This window comes from Hydra vulgaris, chromosome 04, assembly GCF_038396675.1.
Source record: "Hydra vulgaris chromosome 04, alternate assembly HydraT2T_AEP".
NCBI lineage: Eukaryota > Metazoa > Cnidaria > Hydrozoa > Anthoathecata > Hydridae > Hydra > Hydra vulgaris.
Window position 1 is genome coordinate 8,771,210 of NC_088923.1, and position 19,032 is coordinate 8,790,241.

Consider the following 19,032-nt stretch of genomic DNA (forward strand, 5'->3'; position numbering starts at 1 on the left):
CTTGTGAAAATGCCTTATGAAAATATGGCTTGGAGGAAAATCATCAAACAAAAGTTTGCTGAAATTGAAAGTTACCATTTTAAAACAATAAACTAGGCTCAAGACTAGGATACAAATGCATCGCTTAATTAATAACTTAAAGACTAGGAACAAATGCTCCGCATCCAGTTTTGTTTATTATACTTATTAACTAACCAACTTTTAATAAAACCCACTAGAGTTGAATTGATTTTATACAATGTTACTACAGAGTTAGTCAGAATATTATTTCAATTCTAAAAAGTCTATTCATCGCAGAACATTTATAACAAATAAAAAACTGGCTACCTCTGTAGTAAGATGGCCTAATCCATCAATCTTTATGGACACACAAAAACAATTATGCAAACATTTTGTTTTCTTATCTTGGTTTTTAATTTACAAAATGTATTGTTTATTTGATAAGGGATCGTCCATAAAGTATGTACGTTTTTTTTTTGCCTCCCCCCCTCCCCCTCACACACATTTTGCCATACGCTTTTTAAGTAACCTCCACCTCCCTAAAAGTACCTACGCTTTTACCAACCTAACATTTTATGATATTTTTTTAAATTTAGTGTCTCCGTACCTACCAACCCAACATTTTATGATATTTTTTTAAATTTAGTGTCTCCATACTTTTATAATTGACCTACTGTACCCCCTTCTTATATGCACCATTTGTAGACCCCCTCTTCCTCTCCGAGCGTACATACTTTATGGACGAACCCTAGCATGCAAAAAAATTGAAGAAATTTGAAAATTATCGTATGTAAAATATAGATATAGTGAAAACCCGGGTTATTTTACACCTAAAAATCCTGCACTTAAAAAGGCAAATTAAAAAAAATTTGAAATAAATATTTTTTTATAAATTAATGCTTACTTCTTTCGGTTAAAAAATATTAAAAATATTAAAATTGAAAAATTTTTTCAGAAAAGTAAAATCCTATTTCTGCTTTGCAATGCATAGTGAGGTGGTATTTCTGCTTCATGATGCATACTGCGGTGGTAGGATTAGTAGAAAAGAGAAAGTGATGCAACCATATAATGATGGGACAAAGGCTCAAGCTTGCCAGCTAGAGCAGGCCAAACAACATTTATAAAACAATTTTGTCTAGAAGTTTTTTTTGTAGAACCAGTATAATTATGACAACAGTAATTAATTGAAAATATTGTACTTAAAAGTAGTTTTCCGTTGTTTTCTCAAAATCATTTTATCTGGACTCAGCGCGTTTTGCAAATGGGCTCCTCATATGATGATGATGATGATGATGATGATGATGATGATGATGATGATGATGATGATGATGATGATGATGATGATGATGATGATGATGATGATGATGATGATGATGATGATGATGATGATTTTGATGATGATGATGATGATGATGATGATGATGATGATGATGATGATGATGATGATGATGATGATGATGATGATGATGATGATGATGATGATGATGATGATGATATATATATATATATATATATATATATATATATATATATATATATATATATATATATAGGATATATATATATATATATATATATATATATATATATATATATATATATATATATATATATATATATATATATATATATATATATATATATATATATATATATATATATAGTATATATATATATATATATATATATATATATATATATATATATATATATATATATAGTATATATATATATATATACTATATATATAAGATGTGTCCACACATACTTTTGACACAATGATTTATTTACACCCACTCACATTAAGTTCTGTGTGATATGAAAATAAAAGATTTGTTTAAGATTTTCTGCCAATTTATCAAAATCGTCAATTTCGTTATATTTATATTATATTTATATGTCAAAGTTTATTATTTCAATAAAACAACATTTGCACACATTAAAGGTTTGCAAATTAAAAAGTTAAAATCATGATAAAGTTGATATCATCAAGTGCAAAAAAAAAGAGTAAATCAAAGCTTTCTGAATGTATAGGTCCTGGAAAATATATGGTTGCATCAGAGTTACCAATGCTAAGAAATCTTTTTAGATATCGCCTGATAGTTTTTACAAGAAACAAACAATAAAAATAAAAGAAACTATCCAATGAAATACTTAATAAATTATGTTTACTTAAAGTTGATTGATAAGTGGATCCAAGCCAATACTTTATTTTTATATCCTGTAACACATAAAACATCTTATCACTGCAATATTAGTAGATGATTGGAATATAGCCAGTCTGGCTGCCATAGGGAAAGCAAGCCTGAATAATAAAGATTGATTCATGACTAAACTTGACAGGTTATTTGATATACTGAATTGCAATTCCCAAATTGTAATTTAGCACCAAATTATAAAACATAAACTAACTGGTTAGTGCACTCCATATAAATGAACTTCCTCTTTTATTAAAAACTCTTGATGGAGAGACTGAGCAGCAAATGAAGAGGGAGTATAGTAGCAAATGGAAATTAATCAATCTTATAAAAATATGGGTACAAAGCAGTTTCTATCATCAGAATTGGAAATATACCAAGAGACTTGGCTTTATTCGGAATTGGGCCAGTTAATTATTCCAGATAGTTGACAGCTGCCTTTAGATTTTGCAGAGTTTGGGTCTCAAAACATGGATGGGCAGAACTTAAAATACTTTGAGTTAAAATGAAAAAGCTAGAGTTAGTACAGAAATCAACCCTGATGATGCAACAACACTTAAATAGCTTATCTTTGGGTTATCTCTTATGAGCATGTTCTTATATAAGATCTTACAACAGATGAAGTAAAACAAATAATATTTGAATGTTCCTAGTTAACCTTGTCAGTCAATTAAGGTCAAACAGGTAACTGAACTAGCATGGAAAGAATATTTTCATGAAAATAAAAATGGTCTTATGAGAAGGCTGTACTTATTGAGACAGTTGATATCTATTGATTGATCAAAGAAAGATTTTATCTTAACGACAAAGATAAAAAAAATGTAAATTTTGTTCTGTTATATAAATAAAAAAAAATTGATATAAAAAATAAATATAAAAAAATCAATCAATAAATAAAAGATAAATAAATTAGTTAAAAATAAATAAAAGGTATATAGTTGTCAATTATAAATAAGCAATTATAGATTTTATGTTAAAAAAGCAATTCAAAACTATTTGATCAACTCTTATTTTGACAAAAAGTATGCAACCACAAGCAGGGCATAGTCGGATCCAAGATCCGGAGCCAAATACTTGGGTACCTGTACCACTTTTTTATTGAACCAAACAGATCCGGATCCGGATCTGTTTGGTTCGAATATTCCCTTTTTTTTTTATATATAAATAAACTTTTATAATATTGATGTTGGATACTATTAAAGTCAACCCATAGTTTTAAACTGTTTCACTTAGAAGCATTATAATATTTTAAAGCACTTAGAAGCATTATAATATTTTAAAATTGTTTTAGAAAAACAATTTTAAAATGACTTTCCTAGAATTTAAAAGCAATGCTCCTATTTGGGAGCATTTCTTAAAGTGCAAAGTAAATGAAGCAGCTCAATGCAAAACTTGTAACATCATTTTAACAATCAAAGGAGGCTTTAAAAGTGTTATGCAAAAGCATCTAAATATTAAGCATAAAATCCTCAATGGATGGCACTCCATTGAGGATTTTATGCTTAATATTTAGATTCTTCAAGGTTCAATCTTTTGCCCTATACTCTTTTTAATTTACATTAACGATCTTCCAGATATTCTCACATCTAAGGTGGCATTGTTCCCTGATGATACTACCATTTATTTTTGTCATGATAAGAAGCCAACAGTCTCTGATTGCTTGGAGGGGGCATTTGAGCTTGAAAAAGATCTCACTTCTGCTACAGCATGGGGCTCACAGTAGCTGGTGAACTTTAACTCAGATAAAACTCAATTTTTTTCAGCCAATTGTTATCATAATAATTTAGATCTTCCTATATTTATGAATGGTAATGTACTCGATGAGTCATCTACCCTTCATCTTCTAGAATTAACTCTTACTTATGATCTTTCTTGGAAACCTTATATCAAATCCGCTGCAAAATCCACTAAGATTGCATCTCTTTATCGAGCTCGACACTTTCTTATAAAAATTCTTATTTCTCTAGTTTTTTCCTCGAACATCAGTTCTTTGAAATTTGCTTCATTCATTTTGCTTTCCTGATTCTTATAATTTACAATCTTTCAAGTTGTCTGTCAATCGTTATCTTGCTCTACAAATTTCCTCTTTTCTCTTCCCATAACTTCCAATTCTAATAGTAGTTGCTTGCAGCCTTGTTGGAAGCGAAGATGTAAAAAAAAAAAAAATTGCCATTATTCAAGCCTCGGAATTAGGAAAAATGAGGTTGGCAATAATTCTCCAACCTCAATCTTTTGGAGGTGGGCAAAAAAAGTTTGATACAAAGGTATAAAACCATAAAACATAGAAACAAGGTTGGCAATTTTTTTCTAACCTCAAACTTATTTAGGTCCGCAGTTAGGTTGGCATTGCTAAATGCCAATCCTAATTCTGAGGGTTGCATTATGACATCCTACAAAAACAGTTCATCCCAAAAAGATATTAGAAATTTTGTACAAGCAAAAAATACTTTTATCAATATACTAACAGACCTCATTGCAATTCATGGACTTTCATTTAACACCGTAACTAAAAGTAAGAGAGTACAAGAATTTGCTTTAGCCAAAAGACAAAAAATACCTTTTAGTTTGATTTCCATTAAGACTATTTTACTGGATCATGCTAAAGACAACAAGGCTCAATTAATGACTGAATTAAAAGACATAAAAGCTAACATTTTCAGATTTTGCTGTTTATGAATATGCATCAATTAAAATGCGTTGTTATATGAATATTAATGTGCACACAAATGTTAGCCTTTAATCTCTTGGATTTGCATGTATTTTTAGGAGTATGCCATCTGAAAAAACTGTTGAGTGAAAAGTTGAGTGAATTAAAACTAGAATATAATAATGATATTGTTAGTACAACTACAGATGGTATCTGTTATGGTTAAATTTTGGCCATTTAATTAACCCACTACATCACATTTGCTATGCCCATGCAATCCATTCAGCAGTAGGGGATGTACTTTATGTGAAACCAACTGAAGTTTTAGACCAAAACAATAATTTTAAAATTAATGGTAGTAAAGATGAGAGTGAGGATGACAGTGAAGAGCTTAATTAAGGTGAAGAGCTTGGCTACATCAAATTTAAAAATAGTTTAGTAGGGGTTGTCATTATAAAAGATTATTATTTAGTTAAAAAAAAGTTTGCACAATAATTAAATTGTTTAAAATACCTGTTAAAATTGACAATATATTGCACTTGCATGCAAAATCAGAATTTGGGCATAAATTTAAACCTATTTAAGATTGCTCGACACGTTGGAACTTATTATTTGATATGGTTGACCGCTTTGTAAAGTTAAGCAAATGTACTAAATTGGCACTTATCCAAGTTAAGTCTCCAGTAACAATATCAGATTCAGAGCTGTTAATTCTTAAAGGTTTAGTTTAGGCTTGAACTAAATCTTTAAAAATTAGCAGTTCTAATCTTTAGGCCTGTAAAAAGTTTTAGCAGAAAAAGTTTTTTGTTTTGTTTTAAGTCAACTACAATCATATGAATCTGACATTAATCAAATGCTGACATAAGCAAAAACTTATATCAAGCTTAAAAAACAAGAATTCTAAGCATTAGAAATCCTAATTTGATTCACATGAAAATGTCATGGAATATTTAAACAAATTTAGTTTTCTATTATCTGGTATTTTTGGTGCTTTTGGAGTAAAGCAAAAAAAATCAGCAGTTACATTGTTAGCTAAAGACCTTTTACTACAACTTTTACCTCAAGCAATCAAAAAAAGTTTGTATAGAAGATACTAACATATAGGTAAAAACTAACCAACCAACATCTTTTGAAAGTAAAAAGGCCTATTGTTCATATGGATTGTTTGTAACCAAACTTAGGAGTAGCTTAAATGATAACACTATTGATAAATTATGTTACTTTATTATGTTAAATTATGTTACTTTATTATGTTAAATTATGTTACTTTATTATGTTAAATTATGTTACTTTATTATGTTAAATTATGTTACTTTATTATGTTAAATTATGTTAAAAAGTTACTACAAAAATAATAAAAGTGATAAAACTTGAAACTAAAAATGTTTGTTGATATGAAATGCTTCAAAGAATTTATTTCACACAATTAAATGTGGTTATATATATTTTAAAATTAATAAAAATTCCTTGTGTAAAGTATTTTTTTAATTTGTTTTAAATCCAGGTAGGATTCAGATTCAGATCCTAATTATTTTTCCAGATTCGTTATACCCTAACCACAAGTAAAAATTTATAGTTCTTGTAAGAAATTTTTTTGTGAATATAAGTTTTTAGAATACAAAAGAAAAAAGTAATATGACACACCCTAATTAACATTTTTAATAATAACTTTTTTAAATTAAATCTAATACATAGACATACCTAATTAACTTTTTTAAATTAAATCTAATACATAATTATTAATACATAGATTAGATTTAATTAAAAAAAGATTTTTAATTATATCTAATCTATGTATTGTTAGTTTAATATGTGCAATCAATCAAACAACTTTTAATACATAATTTTTGATTGTAATAAGTTTGAGTTTACAAAAACTAAAAGTGCAGTATTTAAAGTAGTCTATTGACAAGGGATCGAATGTTTTCATCAAAGGGAGGTTGGAATGAAAGGGGTTGAATGTTTTCAGGAAATGTAAAAGATGGAATTAGTATCAAGTTCATTGGTGTCATTACTTAGATGGCAGATAAATTTTTGTATATATGTGTTTAAATACATTGTTGATTTTTTGGATCTGGAACTGAATTTGAAAGTGAAATGTGAATGATTATTATTGTGTAGACTTATTGTGATTATATGGTTTGGATTGTTTAAAATTTGTTTGAGTTAGCTGAAGTATACAGCATCAATATGTTTATATAATGGGAAGGGTTGGTTCACAGCATCAAGTTGTTATCAATGGAAAGATTGCATCACAAGGATCAATACCAGCTGCATTTAGAAAATGGTTTTGAAAGACTTGCATTTTGGATTTAGTTTTTATTGGTCCTAGAGGTAAACACAGCTGCGTTGTATGTAAAGTGGCTAAGGCCAAAAGCACTGTAAGCAAATATAAGCATAGGTTGAGACCATCAACCAAATATTCTGAGTTGCTTAAAGAGAAATTTGTTAGTTGCAATTTTATTATATTGGCTAGACCATTATTTGTCAAATTTGAGGCTTGAATTGAGGTCGATGCCAAGGTATTTACACGAGTTTACAATTTCAAGAATTTAGCCTTTTAATGCATGACTGGCTTTGCACCTCCGTCAAAAACTTTGCATATGGCAAAGTTTGCATATTGTTGAGAAATATTTTATTATCATTGCACAACTGTTGAAAACTGCTACTTCTTGTGGAAGTATTTCTTGTCTGTAATGCCCATTAGAAGATAGTTATTTGTGTCTAGTACATAGATGAGAGAAGAGTTTGGGCAAAGCTTCTTTGTATCACTCTTGGTAACACATTGCTTCATTCGTAGGCTTTTTGTTGAGTATGACTAAAAATAATGCTTAGGGTTTAAAAGTCACTTTCAGTCACAATCCAGTAAGATGAAACCATGATTAATGGTTCATTTTGAGTTATTACCAATTATGTAAGCTAGGATATCATCTGCTTATTTCTTGTCTGTAATGCCCATTAGAAGATAGTTATTTGTGTCTAGTATATAGATGAGAGAAGAGTTTGGGCAAAGCTTCTTTGTATCACTCTTGGTAACACATTGCTTCATTCGTAGGCTTTTTGTTGAGTATGACTAAAAATAATGCTTAGGGTTTAAAAGTCACTTTCAGTCACAATCCAGTAAGATGAAACCATGATTAATGGTTCATTTTAAGTTTGTGCATGGAAAAATGTGGTTAACAAGGCTGTATGCTTTTGCAAACCAAAGAATACATCAGTTAATGAGATATTGTGTTCAATAGCATATCCCCAGTCATCTATTACTTGTACGATGTAATTCTTCCAGGGGGAAAACCAGGAAGAAAAACATTAGCTATTTGATAATAGTTTATCTTGTACATACAGTATAATATGTTTTGCAAGGATGTATTTAACTAATTTGCATGTTGCAAATGTTGCAGAAATTGGTTGGTAATCAGTTGGTAGAGATGGATTATCAACTTCTGAAATGGGTATGATGTTTACATAAAGTCATTCAAATAGTACAATACATTTGTTTCAATGTCCCTTGCAATGATACTTTACTTTTAATAGTTGAACCGTCTTTAAATTTAGTTTTATCACTTGTAATAAAACTGAAAAATTTTTTAAAATCAACTTTATTAAAAATAATCGTACCAATTTCTTTGTCAGGTTTAGTGTTTCATTTTTTCTAAATTTTTTCTAAATATTTTTTTCTCAGACAACTTAATGTTGTGTATTTATAAAGCTAGATGTTTGATAAATGAGAAAGATTACTTCTAACCTTGTTTTTAAATTGAGTGTAGAAAGAGTTAGCAAAATCGTTAAAAATTTTTGAATGTGGTTGCAGAAGTAAATGTGTAAATATTTTTATCAAAAAACATAAAAACAATAAAGACTCTGTTTATATTAACAGACAAATAAACTTATTAATATAAAAATCTATTAATCTATAAAAGTTAATCTATCCTAAGCTGCTCAAATCTAATGTTGTCTTCAAATTTTCTTGCACTAGCTATATTGCCAGTTGTATTAGAGAAACCTCCAGGCCTTTGACAACAAGTATTAATGCACACCTTAAAAGGGATAAACAATCTCATGTTTATAAACATTTAAATTTATCAATTAATTGTAAAAATCTAAATAAGAACAATTGTTTTAAGGTTTTGGAATCTGCCGAAACAAATAAAAAATAAAAAAGTGTTTAATATTTAAGTAAAATAGCTTTATATGGTAAAAAGTATTTGCATCCTATTTAACATTTAGGAAATTGAAACTGTTTTTCTCTAATTGAATTTAAAATAAGTGAATAAAACTAATTGAAATAATTACCGAACTAAATATATTGTTGTTAATTCAAAAATGGGTGGCAAAACATATGTAGGGTATCATAGGAAAGATAATTTTGTAAAACATAATGTAGGAAGACCCAACACATTATTAGCAAACATTTGCTGTTTTGTACAAAAGCTAATAATTGTTTTTGTAATTAATTTACTGAACATTAAAGATCAGACATTTTCAATCAGTTTTTGGTAGTTTTTTTAAGAGAGAAAAATAAAAGCATATATATGTAACATGGTATATATAAATATAATAAATATATATATATATATATATATATATATATATATATATATATATATATATATATATATATATATATTTATATATATATACATAAATACATATATCTCTTATACTGCTGATTTAGGTGGCAGTGTGACATCATACTGAAATAGCCTGCTTCCGGGGTTTTCAGTACATACATTGACTGACAAATAGCCTGACTCACAGTGAAGTGCTGCTACATCGACTGAGGGTTTAGAATAAGACAGCAATCTTTTCATTCATTATTCTTCGTTTTCTTCTTTTTCTAAAATAACTGTATTATAAATTTGCTATAGTATATATATAAATATATATATATATATATATATATATATATATATATATATATATATATATATATATATATATATATATATATATATATATATATATATATAAATATATATATATATATATATATTTATATATATATATATATATATATATATATATATATATATATATATATATATATATATATATATATATAAATAAATATATATATGTATAGTTATAATTTAGTAAAAAACACTTATCTAATTTTTGATTACTTCAACACTGTGTTTCACCTTTATGATATTATTGCTCTGTTATTTCTCTCTATTATTTACTTACTCTGTTATTTATCTCTATTATTTCTACATTATGATATTATTGCTCTGTTGTTTTAGAACATTGAGCACTCTGTTTGTAGAATACACTAACATAATTTATATATATATATTTATATATATATATATATATATATATATATATATATATATATATATATATATATATATATATATATATATATATATATATATATACATACATGCATATATATATACATACATATATATATATATATAAACACAAAAATATATATCAACCCTCGGAACTAGGGTCGACATTCGGCAATGTCGACCTAACTGCTGACATTAAAGTGTTTGAGGTCGGCAAAAAATTGCCGACCTCGTTTTTATGTTTATGTTAACCCCTTTGCATCAAACTTTTTTTGCCGATCTTATGCCAACCTCTAACAGGACCTGTTAGGTCGACAATTTATTGCCAACCTCATTTTTTTAAATTAAACACACATAAATATGTGTATATATATATGTATATATATATATATATATATATCTTTATATATATATATATATATATATATATATATATATATATATATATATATATATATATATATATATATATATATATATATATATATATAAACACGCATAAATATATATATATATATATATATATATATATATATATATATATATATATATATATAAACACACAAAAATATATATATATATATATATATATATATAAACGCACACACATACACACACATATATATAGTAATATATTTGAGCTGTGACCAATAATTCCGTGAGTGTACCAAGTACACTTAGACGACTATATCATTATTCAGCATAGTTACATTGTTTAAAATCTATATGTCAAGTTTAGCTTCAAAATAATTCACAGAAATAGCATTAATGGCATCAGTAGGTTGTCGATTTCAGTAAAAAGATGCTCTGTTTGTTAAAAAGTAATGCTGATGTGATAATCGGTCATTTTGTGATTATGTATCGTTTAATGACCTCTTGCTGATTGGCAAAATTTCATTAATTAAGTTTACTTTTTCAATTCCATTGAATAACTTATACATTTGAATCAAGTCACCCCAAATCCATTTCTCAACTAAAGTAGTGAGACCCATTTTATCTAATATTTTCTCATAACAGTTTTTTTAGTGGTGATATCATTCTTCTAGCACAATGCTTTACCTTTTCTAAGAGATTAATTTTATTTATAAGACATGGTAACCACACAGATACAACAAATTCAATTAATGGTCTTACAAAAGTTGTGTATATAATTTTTAGTAATTCACTATTATACCCAAAACTTTATTTACTTTACTTGCACATAGAGTTATTTGATTTTTCCATTTCAAGTCAGAGTTAAATACTACACCAAGATCTTTTAGGGCGACAGTGGTACTTATAGATATATTTTGCATAAAATAAGTTCTTTTTGGTTTTTTTTTACCATAGTGCATTATCAAACACTTCTCAAAATTAAACTTTATTAGCTATTTGTTGGACCAGTTGATAGCTTTATCTAAGTCATTTTGCAATAGGTTAACACTTACTTCTCAATTAACCCTTAGTAATACTTTTGTATCATCAACATACATTTTCAAAATACTAATAAAGTTCTCAGGCAAATCATTAATATAAATAATAAATAGTAAAAGGCCAATAACCGAGCCATGCGGCACACCACAAAATACTTCCTTCCAAAATGAGACAGTTTCTCCCATGACAATTCTTTGTCTTCTATTTTTTAGAAATGCTTGAATCCATTTTAATAATGTACCAGAAATCCCATAACATTTAAGTTTTATCAATAGTCTTTTATGGGACACTGAATCAAATGCCTTTGCAAAGTCTATGTAAATTACATCTACAGGTATATTCTGAGATAAATAATACGAGATTGCACATAATGTCTCAATAAGGTTGGTTGAACAAGATCTTTTTTTTAACAAAGCCACGTTGATTTTTCAAAAGAAGATTATTTGCATTTAGAAAATTCATAATTAAATCTTGCACAACCCCTTCTTGAGTTTTATAAGGTATGCAAGTGAGTGAAATTGGATGATAATTCATTGGCGACAGTTTACTTCCTTTTTTAAATTGAGGCCTAATATTGGCTGATTTCCACTGAACAGGTAGTTTACTAAGCACAATGAGCTCTTCCATATGTGCAATTTTTTAAGAATAAAGGTTTAATAAGATCTGCTCCACACGACTTCTCTGTATTTAAACATTCTAATCTGTTAAGAATTCCTTTGTATGAGATTGTATCAAAATCAAAATTTTTATTGATTTTAGATGCAAATGCTGGCAAATTAAAGTCATTCTCATGAACAAATACATCTTGCAACTTGTTATTTAGTAAACTTACGATCTGATTTGGATCATTTGTCAATATTCAATTTTCATTATTTAAAGCTTTCATTGAGTTATTGATCTGTTGTTGGCTATTCACATATTTGTAAATTAACTTTGGATTTTTTTTCAAACATCTTTACTTCCAACAAGGCTGCAAGCAGCCAGTAATAAAAGTTGGAAGTTACTGAAAGTAAAAAGATAAAGATTGTAGATAGATAACGATTGACGGACGACTTAAAGGATTGCAAATTATATGAATCAGGAAAGCATGATAAAGGAAGCGCATTCCAATGAGCTGATGTTCGAGGAAAAAAACTAGACATATAAGCGTTTTTGGAGCACTTAGGAACAGTCACAGAAAAAGGATGAGACTTAATTGAATGACGAGTAACACGAGAATGAATTTTAGTAGGTGGCACAAGAGATGCTAGCTCTTTAAAGCAGTGCCCATTATAGTATTTGTAGAAAAGAGAAAGAGAAGCAACACTACGACGATGTGATAATGGTTGGAGGTTGGCTGCAAGAACAGGTCCAACTATGTTTACAATGCATTTTTGCACATCTAAAAGATAAAGGGCATCATTAGAAGAACCGCCCCAGATATGGCAACAGTATTCCATACAAGGCCGGATTTGAGATTTATAGAGATAGAGAATAGAATCCGAAGTAAGAAAGTGTCGAGCTCGATAAAGAGATGCAACCTTAGCAGATGCTAATTTTGCAACAGATTTGATATATGGTTTCCAAGAAAGATTGGAAGTAAGAGTTAATCCTAGAAGATGAAGAGTAGATGGCTCATCGAGTACATCACCGTTCATAAATATAGGAAGATCTAAATTATTCTTAGCCAATGTCACAATGGATTATTCTTAGCTAATGTCACTAGGTTTTTTTCATAATTTTTTCTAGCTTTTCTTGATTCGTTTTTGAATATCTTGCAAATTTTTTGGTATTCATTCACAAGAGAAGAAACTTTCCATCCTGAGGAACAGTTGCAAAATCTAAGGGTCTTTTTCAATTTTATAATTTTTTTAAGATCATTGTTTATCCAATATATTCGCTTTTTTTTAATATTTTATTTTTTAATTAGGAATGTATAGTTTATACGCTGCATTCATGTAAAATATAAATATATTATACATTTATTGAACTGATTTCCCATTAAAATAGGTTAACCAATCCTTATTAGAAAACAATCTATTAATTGAATCGAAATTTGCTTTCCTATAATCTCGTACAGTTGCTTCCTCATTTATAAAACTTTTCTGATCTAACAAAATTTTGTAACTTAGAACTAAGTGCCCTCTTTCAATATTTCCTAGAGCTGGATGTGGTTCAATTTGGAATAATCTATTCTTTTGTGTTGTAAATAATAAATCAAGAGTGTCAAGGCATTCATTGTTCAATAATTGAAACATTGGAAAAGAAACGTACTGAATGAGAAAATAATCATTCAAAATATCATAAAATCTGTATTCATGAGAGCTATTATTGTTTTCGGTCAATTTTATAACACCTGTAGACCATTTAATGTTTGGAAAATTAAAGTCCCCCATAATTATAATATCCTTGAAATTGCGTTTATCAACATATGATCTTGCAGTTTCAAATACCTTATTGAAGATTTCCATATCAACTATTTCATCTGGTCTGTATATACATCCTAATAAATAACTATCGTTATAGATAACAAATGCAACCCATATTTCTCAATTTTGTCGGAACTCAGAGTTTTATCTTCAACTTGATAAGATAAAAAATTGTTATCTATGTATATTGCAACACCACCACCAATTCCACCATCTTTACGATCATTTCTATAAAAAAAGTAACCTTTTAAATTTGAAATAGAAGTCTCTCTGAACCAAGTTTCTGTTACTCCAATAATACATGGATTTACATCACTACATAATACCTTGAACTCCACCATTTTATTGTTTAGTGAAGTTGCATTCATATATAAACACGTAATGTGGTCAATCAGCTTGTAGTTTCTCAAATTTGACAATTTTGTTTCCACGAATAGCATATTGAAATGTAGTATCAGCAGCAAGTTGAGAGATTAGCTTATTTCTTTCTTGTCTTAATTGGAAACCTAACGTTCTCTCTGCTTCAGTAAGATCTGGTGAAATATACATGTTTTTAAGGTTACTAATGTTAATTTTTTCGATTGATACAAAAGAATGTTTCTCATACTGGAGTTTTCTAATTTAACTAAAATCGGACCCGGTGTTTCCTTTTTTTTTTTGTCCGCAATCTTCACACATTTTTTGTTTTAACCTTGGCTTCAAGATTATTAAATAATTCCGCAATTTTTTTATTATCATCTTCAATTTTTTCAGATTGCAACGATTTTTCTGATTTGACTATTCCATAAACAAGTACCTTTTTGGCTCTTTTATTTCTTTCATTTTGTTCATTGACAGTTGCATTTACTACTGATAGTTGCTCTGGTGATCGCTTTTTACTCACTCCGCTAATTCATCCAGAATTTTTAAGTGGTGGGAAATCTGCCCAATTCTCTTCCATAGACTTATCTCTTTTCTCTAAATCAGAAAGTTTATTGCTTTTTTCGGTTAATTCAAGTTCTAATTTAAAATTTTTTTTTCATCATTTCATCAATCTGCTTAGTATGCTCTATTTTAAAAGCATTTAATTCCCACTGAACAGTTTGAGAGTTCACCATTATTAGAAGTTGATAATATTATTCAATATATATTGCTCGATATATATTTCTTAATTTCTTAAATCGGGTTGTGACTATATCGAAAGAATCCAGCACAAAGCTACTAAACTAGTATCATCAGTTAGAAGTCTTTCCTATACAAAAAGACTCGAAGAATTAAACCTAACTACACTAGTGGAAAGTAGACAAAGAGGAGAGCTAATACAAATGTTTAAAATTATGAATAATATTGACAAATTAGAAAAAAGCAGCAATCAATCATTTCGGCTGTCAAAGTGTACCTAATAACACACTCACTGGCTGTGCCAGTTACAGCGTATTATGTTAGTTATTCTACAAATAGAGTGTTCAATGTGCATAAAGAACAGAGCAATAATAAATTAGTAAGAACACCAATTTAATTTTTTTCTTCAATATGTATATGTATACATTGTGTGTATATGTATATGTAATGTGAATATGTATATACTAAAAAGTTCATGGGGGCCCGTGGCACCCGTTTTAACAAACTTTTACACTTGCAAATGATATTTATTTTGAGAAGTGAAGTGAAGCCAGTGAAAGTAAATAAATCTTTTATATATATATTATGCATACCTAATGAGTGTTGGTAAGTGAAAAAAAAACAAAATTAAAAATTTAAATGACTGAAAACAAATATTAAAAATAAAAAATTCTAGGTTAAAAAATTTCATTAAAGAATTTCTCTATAAACTATATTACTATCGAGTCCTTAATAAAGGGGGGGGGGGGGGGAGGCCTTTAACAATTTTTGGAAAAATTTCCCATCCAAATCGAGCTTATTAAGACCCCCTCCCCCCCCTTTTTTTTTAATTTATTTATTAGGAACTTGTTTATTAATTTTTAATTGTTGTCAGCAAAACTTTATATCTCAAAACTAAAATAAAAAATCAGCGAAAATTGGCCTTAACAATTAGAAAATAATTCTTTCAGTCATTGATAAAAACAAAAACTTGCAGTGTAAACAGGCTTTAAAAATGTAAACAGTTCAGTGTAAGCAGGCTTTAAAAATCGTCGACCTGGTAATCTCGATTCAGCATATTAAATCCTATTGAATTTATGTTAAAACGGCTGTTCAAAAATGCTTATTTGACCGCAAGCCACGCTAGAATTAAATAGTTTAAGGCATATTTTGTGAAAATATTAGTTCGGATTTATAAACTAAACTTTTTTTGTAAAAAATACTTATATTGTATCATACAAAAATTCCTACTCCCCTATTTATTAACTCCCCATTCTCTCTCCCCCTGTTTACTATATCTAGACTAAAATTCCCAGCCCCCTCCTTTTATTTCTCCCCCCCCCCCCTCCTTTGTATTAAGGACTGGAGAGTAAGAGCATTAATGATAACTTTTTCCTTTAAAAGAATGACATTTTACAGGCATTTATGTTATTTATTAACTGAATTAGTTATTTATTAACCGTCGTGTCTTTTATTATATTAATATTTATTATTATTAATATATTAGCATCAATTAGTTAATTAATAAAAAAATATTAAAAAAACGAAAATAGACTCCAGTAGGAATTGAACCCGGAGTGCAGGCACCACGATCAAATTTATTAACCACTACACTACACAATTTTGTGATTCAATAAGTTAATAAAGTTTAAATAAAAAAAATTTGTTTTGACGAATGATATTTTTTAAGTGATTAACGTGCTTAAAATAAAATAACTTCCGCATGATTATTACATAAGTGTTATGTCAGCGTTACACTATCAGGAAATCAGGAAATCAAGGAATCAGTGACCTGGGTAAATATATATTAGATTATGTATATATGTATATATTATGTATATATATATATATTTATATATATATATATATATATATATATTTATATATATATATATATTTATATATATATATTTATATTATGTATATATATATATATGTATATTTTGTATATATATGTAAATATATATACATATATATATATATACATATATATATATATATACATATATATATATATATACACATATATATATATATATTTTTTTTTTTTTTTTTTTTTTTTTGTTATTCACCTCCTCAAGGCCGAGAAGGCCACTACAGACGAGGAGGTTACTTAATAGTGGTTATAACCCTCTCTCAACTCTATAAATCCGAAACACGAACCTTGACGAACAAGGCCGCTGCGCAGAGAAACAAGTTGAGCGCAGTACTACCAGGGACGTGGTGGGGATCGAACTCGGAACCTCTCGCTTATGAAGCGAGCGCTTTACCACTACACCACTACCGCATTTATATATATATATATATACTTATATATGTATACCGCATATATATATATATATATACTTATATATGTATATATATATATATATATATATACATATATATATATATATATATATATATATATATATATATATATATATATATATATATATATATATATATATATATATATATATATATATATATATATATGAATATATATTTACATATATGATACAATATACAATACATATATTTTATATTTTTTATATTTATATGTATTATATGTTTACATATTATATTTTTTTCATAATTGCATTATAAATATTTACTATTTAAAATTTTCTAGAAGTCAACGAGCAAGCAATACAAAATTCGAACTTAATTACAACATTATCTTTTTTGGATAAGACGTTTTCAATTTCTTTTATGCTAAAACCGATGTCAAATAGAGGCATGCTGTATAATATTATTCATTTTACTATTTATGGTAATATTGGGTATTATGGAGAAAGAATCCCTGGTGTATGGCTTGATGAATATTCAAGATTATGCATTTCTTTTGCGCTTAATGGTAATACTAATTATGATTGTTATACCCCACAGCTATCACTAAACGTATGGTCAAGTCTAATTATTACACAAACTGAATTAAATGGAGATTATACATACACAATTTATTTAAATGACAAAATTGTTATCAATATAAGAAATACTCAGCCACAGTTTTTTAAAAATGTCAATGTTTATGCATCAGATCCATGGCATAATGCATTTGATGGTTATATTAAAGATCTCAAAATTGTTAATGGATATGTTGGTTAGTTTTCTTTTTAAATAAAAGTTTTTTGTTTTTTTGTTCAATTTTGATTCCAAATTTTAAGTGCTTATATTATGTTTATGAATATATTATAACTTATATTATTTTTGTAATAGTTAGGATTTATAATAATTGTTTTATTTATTTTCAATTCAACCTTACCAGTTTGAACTTGACAGCAAGAAAAATAATATCAGCCAATTGGTTAATATAGATTCTGCTATTTTTACTTAATGAAGTTTATGTAATATAATAAAAATTATAAGAAGTAAATTAATCTTATCCTCCTTTATTTACCTTGAAATTGGTTGTCTTATTATGCTTTTCCTTAATTTTCAAACATTTCTTTGATGTATTAGGCTCACCTAATACATCAAATGTTATCAATACACATTTCTCAAAACACAAAGAAACTAATCTTGTAGATTTTACTTAACTAATTTAAAAAGTTTTATTTAAATGTCTTTATTTTTATTCAATTTTAAATTAAATAAATTCAAGTTCTATGATTAACTTAAAACATTACTGATGTACAAAAAAATATTAAATAACAAAAACCATCACCACTATCAAATTGTTTTAATCTATCTTTTACAAATATTCATAGTCTTTGAAGTAATTTTACATTGGTTAAATCTTAACATTTGCAAAATTTATCAGACTTATTTTAAGACAAATTTGAATTCTCAGTGTTAATGGCCATTATTCTTAGATTTGCAAAAGTCACATGCTTGGTGTAGACATAAAATTACATATCAATAATTTGTAGTGAAATCAAGTTTGAATCCTCTGACTATTCTTTCATGTGTTTCCATTAAGAGAATTTTCACTCTGTCGCTTTTCTCTTTGTTCTTTACCATTCAATGATCTCCCTAATTCAATTATCTCTCTAAATTTTTATTCT

At 27.5% G+C, this 19,032-nt stretch overlaps 1 protein-coding gene across 3 annotated transcripts in view; it reads left to right on the top strand.

Annotated features, from left to right (window-relative positions):
- The window catches only part of LOC136079546 (uncharacterized), a 117,887-nt gene that overhangs the window by 76,247 nt on the left and 22,608 nt on the right, over positions 1 to 19,032 (top strand). For all 3 annotated transcript variants that reach the window (XM_065795376.1, XM_065795378.1, XM_065795377.1), the window contains one exon: positions 17,658 to 18,128. In XM_065795376.1, coding sequence (XP_065651448.1) covers positions 17,658 to 18,128 — 471 coding nt within the window. The remainder of the gene's footprint in view (positions 1 to 17,657; positions 18,129 to 19,032) is intronic.